At 41.6% G+C, this 7,179-nt stretch overlaps 2 protein-coding genes across 2 annotated transcripts in view; one reads left to right on the top strand and one right to left on the bottom strand.

Moving 5' to 3' along the window:
* Positions 1-7,179, top strand: part of LOC113214585 (cytokine-like nuclear factor N-PAC) — a gene marked incomplete in the record, with an annotated part of 22,070 nt that overhangs the window by 6,619 nt on the left and 8,272 nt on the right. The window contains 5 exon segments of the mRNA XM_052274817.1: positions 89-174; positions 263-392; positions 660-752; positions 827-1,051; positions 1,132-1,305. Coding sequence (XP_052130777.1) covers positions 89-174; positions 263-392; positions 660-752; positions 827-1,051; positions 1,132-1,305 — 708 coding nt within the window.
* Positions 1,571-6,703, bottom strand: LOC113214583 (immunoglobulin domain and leucine-rich repeat-containing protein 2). The gene is made up of 5 exons (XM_026434011.2): positions 6,281-6,703; positions 4,247-6,068; positions 4,025-4,157; positions 3,811-3,951; positions 1,571-3,733 (listed from the first exon to the last, which is right to left on the bottom strand). Exons 2-5 carry the CDS (start codon positions 6,028-6,030, stop codon positions 2,828-2,830), a joined length of 2,964 nt encoding a protein of 987 aa, XP_026289796.1. The 5' UTR covers positions 6,031-6,068; positions 6,281-6,703; the 3' UTR covers positions 1,571-2,827.

The following is a 7,179-nucleotide window of genomic DNA, read 5'->3' as shown; positions in this document are numbered from 1 at the left end:
CATCACATGTTTTTAGTTTTAATTGTCCCTCCTTTATTATACTCTTTTAAAAGCAAACTTGACATCTATCTATTTTATCATTTTGCAGATCACCGCACCACAGAAAGACCACAAAAAACCAGTATCCAAAAAAGGACCATGCCAATTTGTGTTCTTCTTTGGAACAAAGAATTTGTAAGTTGAATTTTTCTGTTTCTAAGTATCATTTTTGTTACTATTTTTTCTTTGCTTCTTACTCATATGTTTTGAATCTCATTTCCAGTGCATGGATTGAAGAAGTGAATATTAAGCCATACCTGTCTCATAAAGAAGAGCTTGTGAAAGCAAATAAGTCTGCACCATTTAAAGAGGCTATTGAGGAAATTGAGAACTTCAGAAAGGGGAATGGAACTGTAAGTATTCTTTTGATGAACATCAGAAAATTGGCAAAGTTCAGTTTTTAATTACGCACCTATACGATAGTACATGATGCTAGGTTTCTAGAGCCAGATAGTTCTTCCTTACTGCATATTTATATCATTATCAAGTGACCTGTTTCTATTTATCTAGCATCTATTGACTTCAATCATTGTTACGCTTTGACTATCTGTAGCATTGCCGAATGTTCCTATGTACTCATTTATAAATAAATAAATTAATTGTTAATTTGTTTCTCCTAGGAATCTTTTGATGTCCCTGAAGCTGTAGATGAATTTGATCGTCTGAAAGAGTCAAGTGTCAAGAAGGAACCTAAGTCTTCTATTGTGAGAAAGGTTAGTGAAATCAACACCATTATTCTCTTACTTCATTTTGTCTTTTTGTCATTATTTCCCACTCTTTGTCTTAGAATCATGCCAACAAAGCACCAAAGCGATCATCCCCCACCATATCATCATCTGGCCCTGGTCGTAAGAAGGCAAGAACTACCTCTTCTGAAGATGAACAAGATGAAGTGGCTAGCAAACGATCAAGTCGGAGTGAAGAAAATAGTGTTGGCAACCATAGCACTCCTGCCCGTAAAGGTGTTGGAGTTGCATCAATTTTAGATCGCCCTTTTACCGCCATGCGACCAGTATGTATTCTTTTTAAGTTGAGCTACAGTTGTCCTATTCCAATTCCTTACTTAAACTTTGAAACATTTGTTCTTTGTAGGTCACTCCCACCCTAGATCTGTCTAATGTTTCTAAAATATTGAAAGAAAAGAATATTAATCCATCTCAGCTGAAATTCGGTTTCCTTGGCCTTGGAATCATGGGTTCTGGAATGGTGAAGAATTTGATCAACTCTGGACACAATGTCATTGTATGGAATCGATCTCCGGATAAGGTGAGTCCATTTTTTTCATATATCTCTATCTTTATTAGTGCGCACTTGAGTCACGGGTAAAGGTTCCCCACTTCAGAATTTGCTGCAATCACATTGCAACAATTATTCTTAAGGGTAAATTGAAAGCTAGGGGTTGGTCTTCAATCATGCATATTGGGAATCCTCCGCATTTCTAGAACATTTCAGTCTTGTTGGGTATGACTTATGTTGGTCTTTGTCATTGTGCATACTGTGTTCAGGTTTTTGGATGGATTAGACACACACATTTCAACATTTTAACAATACTTTGTTTAATTGAAGCTTGAATTTACATTTAATGTGACAGCAGTTGAACGTATATATACTTCTTTCCTAAACAAACATGATTCTTATCACACATGTCTACATTATAATTAATAGTGGAAACAGTCAACTTCCTCTTACTATAGTGACTCTGCTGATCAGTTGTTAAAAAACTAAAGTCAATCATTTAATATCAGTTACTGGTAAAACATAGCAAAGGATTAGACATCTCATTTAACTAAGCCTAGAACCAAACAAGTTACTATCTCAGATATATGTAGTAAAGAGCACTTATCTCATACTTTCCCTCAAATGTCTTTCTTACTACAATCAAAAATTTACACTGATTCCGCTAACAAGGCAAGTCTTACTTTGAATAGCTACATGACAACAAGTCATTAATTATAACAATCCGTTAAAATATAACATGAGAAAAATTATAATCTATCTTCAATTCAAAAATTTAAGTGTCCTTAATTCACTAAATGGAAGTGATAAGCTTATCTGGTCTTGCTGGACACTCAGGAACAGGTACACACATTTCTATCTATTTTCACAATAGCTCTCTGTATTACTAATTTATTCAATCAAAACCTCAATATTATGAGCTTTTCTTAGACTTCAAGTTAAGAATTTTCTACATGGAAGCAGACGCTAGGTAACACTTGCTTTGCTCAGAAGGTAAAGGCTTAACACCAATTGCAGAGCAAGTATTTGGCTCAAGAGCATATTGTATCACAAAGCTAGTCATCTAGAATACTCGAAGATATGAAATTATCAAACACTAATTATAATTATAACTACCTTGTGTTTTTAGAGCCCTTTGCCCTATGTTCAACCTTATTTGCTGCTTTACAACAGGAAAGCATTTTTCTATCTTGTCTGGCTCAGCAAAGTGTCTGAAAGGTGGCAAACTTGTACCATTGGTTTGAGGCACAGTAGGTATTTGTCTAAAATGGAGAAACAATTAACTTCCCCATTGCTGTGTTCATTTGTCTTATCTTTTCATACAGAGAGTTCTAACAAATTGAAACTTAATTTCTTAACCCTTACCACTTTAACAATAGTAATTTATCAGGTCAGACTTCTACTCAGTATTTGAGCTTTCAGGAGGAATTCTCTTTTTAAAGGAATAACTTGATTTAATAATCACAAACTTGTATTTTCACACATTTAATACAAACCCATATGCTCATTATATCACAGCTGAATTTAATTTAAATCAAGTTATTGGCACACGCTACAGGGCAGTCTCATGGGCAGCCTGTGTTGATGGGCTATCAGGTTCCTGGTCCATCTGAATTCGGCACGAGTTTGAATCAATGTCTGAGGGTTTCTCATGGATGGCCACAGCATGGCCATTCTGATTCGAGTAGTCCCCAGCACTGGCATTGTTGTCCACAGGCTTGCCCTTGAAGCTGTGTTTCCCTGGGATTTGCCTTGATATGCTAGTATCGCCATTGATTGACCTAACTCCACCGGCACTTGCACTTCGGTTGTGTGCTTTGCTCTTACCCTTCCCCTTGCTTGGAACTGCCTGGTTGAATTCGGGAAGACTTGAACTGGGCACAAGTGCTGAGGGTGGAGCTTCACGCACTTCATGTTCACGATTAATATAATCACGTAATTGTCTCTCTAAAGTCTTTTCTAAACACTGGAACACTGCTCGCTGGTTATCACTGGTGGGTGGAAATCCAAAGCGGAAGTTGGGCTGCTTACTGGAAGAACGCGACATTGGTGAAAAATATGGAGACTTCAGGGGCTCCATACTTGGATCTTGAAGTTCTGACTGCTCTGATGGGGTGTAGTAGATAGATAGTCTACTTAATGTGTCATCTGCTGTGCAACCCTCACCATTTAGCATCCCGGGATACATATGTTTCTTCATGTAGATGTCAATATTATTGAAGTCTACTTCAAAGACACCAGACTCAGTCTTTCCGCAGGATCCACTTCTGCAGTTGTCCAGGTACAAACTAGGCAGTGTCTCCATTAATTTTCCAATAGTCGCTTGTTGGTATTTGTAAGATTCTCTGAATCGCAGAATTTGGTGGGAACTGAACTTTCTTATTCGATTTCTTTGGAACACATAGTTTTCTTTAACCCAGTTCAACTGTCCAGCAGAGTATTCACGTACTCTCTTTATCTGCAAGTAATAATGTTTCTATTAAGTTAAAATGTTTTCATTTTTTATTTCAAAGCTGGAAATGCTGTTGAGCATACCTGATCACAATATTGATCTCTCATTGATGTCAAGTGATGAGTCCCAAAATCTCTGAAATCTTTCAAATGTTGAACCTGGCCCTGGTAGCTCTCTCGTATCCATTCTACTTGCTGAGCACAGTTTTCTTTTATTCTGTGAACCTGTAGTTTCAAAATAGTTATTATGCTGTGCATTTTTTATTCTTACATCAAATCATGATGAAGTGCATCTTACCTGGTTTGTGTAATTCTCCTTTAACTTATCAAGTTGTTGAGTCTTGTACTGCTCAATACTTTCAAGCATCTGATAGACTTGCCTTCCTTTTGGAGAAACTTGGTCCTTCTTGCAGCAAGCAAAACATGCAAATCTAGAAGTGGGGAAAAATCATTTCTAATTAAAATATGATCTCAAAACTTAATTATTTTGTAATCAAAATCATAATATCATACTACATACATATGAATAAAGCGTCTCAAGAGATTGATCAGAAGGCTGAAGCCCAGGAAGAAAGCTGCTGTGGCGATTCCGACTGCTATGCTGATAAGCTTTTCTTCATGCATGGTGATGGGGTCAATCATCAGACGAATATGTGATGTGGCATTGGCCATGGGATTAGATGCATGACAGGTGTAGAGACCAGCATCTGCCCGTGTGATGTTGGCGACGAGTAGACTTCCATTCTCCATCACATGAATTTTAGGCAGTACTTTTTCTATAGGGGTCATGTCTGGGTAGTGGGCAGGTGGATGCTTGTTGAATTCGTCAGGTATTGCAGGGTTGGGATTGTAGTGGAAAGTCAGTCCTGAAGGTGCAACCCATGTTATTGAGGGTGGAGGATAGCCAGAGTAAATGCACTCAAGGAGGACTGATGATTTTAAAAGATACTTGTTTTCAGGAGTTTTAGAAATTAGTTCTGGTCTTTTACAGTCCAAACCCCTTAAAGTGGGCACAAAACTTAAACCCCTTAATGAGAAAAGGGTGCTTGCACAACGCAGATTTGACCTTTTAAAACTCATGTTTTTGTTAGACTCTAGCCAGGATGGAAACCAAACCATACGGCAGTCGCACATCCAAGGGTTTTGACTAAGATCCAGATTTGTCAAATTAGTGATGCTGCTCAAAGAATTAGGTAGAGTAGTTAAATTATTTCTACTAAGGTCAATTTCTTTTAATCTTTTTAACCCCGTAAACACTGCATCCCCTATTTTCTCTAAATGTATATTGTTTTTCATACTTAATGAATTAAGATTTCTCAAAATTTGCAAGGTATTCTCATGCACTGTCTCTATATCAGTAATGTCAACACCTAAAGTTTCTATCAAAGGGGTATATTGAAATAGGTTTACTTCTAAATATTGTAGAGGATTGTCACTAAGATTAAGCCAGCGTAACTGGGTAAGTCCCTTAAAGGCATCGGACTGCAAGTTATACAGTGAATTACTTGCCAAATTTAAGTACTGTAATTTGGTTAGGTCTTTAAACAAGTTCCTTGGCAATTCTGTCAAAGAGTTATTGACTAGGTTAAGTGATTTGAGATCATAAAGGTGAATGAATGAAAGATTTGATAATCTTGATATAAGATTATTGTGCAGTCCTATTGAATTAATTCGCCTATTGAGCACAAATACATCACCTTGTATTTCATTTATTCTATTTAAGGATAGGTCTAAACTATAAAGGTCTTTAAGTGGAGCTAACGCATGGAAGGGGATAGATGATAAATAGTTATCTGCCAAATATAGTTCAGTTACATAGTGATTGTTCATGAACAACCCATGTGGAAGAAAAGTTAAGGCATTGTAAGATAAATTTAGTGACTTGAGAGAAGTTAAATGCTGCAAAGCTCCTTCATCCATAGATGTTATGGCATTGTTGCTGAGATCTAGGTGTATTAAGCTATGAAGATTTGCAAAGAGCTCAGAAGTTACTTCAGTGATTTGACTGTTTTGCCATGACAAATATCTAACGGATGTTGCCCTTATAATTACTGGTTTCTGGAAGTCGTCATGGGTCATGAAATTATATGATATTGAAATGGCCTGGGAAGGCAAGAAAAGTGCAGATGTTGTGGAGTTCCGACACTCCAAATGCAAAGTGCCCTCGTGGGTGCACACACATGAAGCGGGACAGGAGCCATTATATGGCCGGGGACTGGAATGTTGTGGGGAAGAAGTAGCGTATTTAGTGATCAGGATCAGGAATGTGCAAGCGACAATCCAGATCTTGTTGAGGTTTTTCATCTTTCACAGTAGTGCATTATCATGTTAGAGCAAGGAGCCTGCAAGAAACAGAGAACAATATTTGTTAACACTTGGATCTATACGATGCATTTACCCTCTCACTAACTCTGCTCAGGGCCCCTTATGTAAATGTTCTGCCTGCATTGCAAAACTTTGCTTGGTTAGCTCACCCGCCAGATCCCGTGAGACCTGACCTAGAAGGTGGCCGGGACATTCACTGTCCCCGGTAAAGCTGCTGTGCCTGCCTCACCTTGCTAGCCCGGGACCGTCTCTTCTTAGTCTATCTCGTAGCGCCTGCCTCCATGGCCGGGGGCTCAGCGCGGAGCAGCGTATGGACGAGTTTTGGTGGGGCTTAAGTCCCTGGAGAGACCTGGCTAGGCCTGCCGCTGCACCTCTCTAAGGGGCTGCACGGGGTGCTGGCGGTGCGCTCGAAGACGCTGGACCTTGCAGATGCTGGAGGAGGCCGCCTGGGCGAACGACGGGCATGGCGGGGCCAACTTAGCTCGCGAACGGCAAACGGAAAATCGGCGGTCCGCGGGGCTGTCCAACGCCAGTGCTCATCGGAGCGCTGTCCCCGTGCAAGATGGCTCCGGCTCTGCTGCTGTTCAGCTCGGCATCGACCCGCTTCCCCTTCTCCTCTCCTTCCTCCCCCCTCCGCGTGCCTGTTCGTCGGACGTTGCCGCACGTCCGCGCCGAACTGAACCCGAACCCACCACGGTGACGGTTAGGGGGAAGAGGGGGGGGGGGGGACTTCGGCTCGGCGGGCGGCGCGGCCGCGACGGCCCGCAACGGCGCGCATGCGCGCAGGGCCGCGCCGCGCTCGGGCGCGCACCCTGCGGGCCCTACGGCCCCTACGGCCCCTGGAAGGTTCGGCCGGCTGCTGTACTCTTGACCCAAAAGGTTCGAATACGCGCCGGACCGCTGTCTGTTGGACTAAGAGGGAGAGGAAGGGTAGGGAGAGGATGTCCTGTGCGGGCGGGGCGTGGAGGGTGGCCGGCCAAGCTGGTGTACAGGGGCACTGGGTGGGCTGTTCGCGGCTGTGCTGTCCCTCCCGGTCCCTCCCCAACCCAGCAGCCCCCGTCCGCGCCGGCCGGCCGAGGAGCCGCGCACTCATCGACAGCTGTGTAGACTGTCTACTGTACTGCACTC

This window comes from Frankliniella occidentalis, unplaced genomic scaffold (genome assembly GCF_000697945.3).
Source record: "Frankliniella occidentalis isolate FOCC.00 unplaced genomic scaffold, Focc_3.1 Scaffold8, whole genome shotgun sequence".
In the NCBI taxonomy this organism is placed as follows: domain Eukaryota; kingdom Metazoa; phylum Arthropoda; class Insecta; order Thysanoptera; family Thripidae; genus Frankliniella; species Frankliniella occidentalis.
This window is presented reverse-complemented; position numbering and strand designations above follow the sequence as displayed.

What these genes read in the sequence shown, in the direction of transcription:
- LOC113214583 (XM_026434011.2), bottom strand. Translation starts at nt 6,030, where the DNA reads ATGAAAAACCTCAACAAGATCTGGATTGTCGCTTGCACATTCCTGATC. An exon ending in TTGAGACGCTTTATTCATAT is followed by an intron (nt 4,158 to 4,246) that starts GTATGTAGTATG and finishes CCCCACTTCTAG; the next exon opens with ATTTGCATGTTTTGCTTGCT. An exon ending in AGGAGAATTACACAAACCAG is followed by an intron (nt 3,952 to 4,024) that starts GTAAGATGCACT and finishes TTGAAACTACAG; the next exon opens with GTTCACAGAATAAAAGAAAA.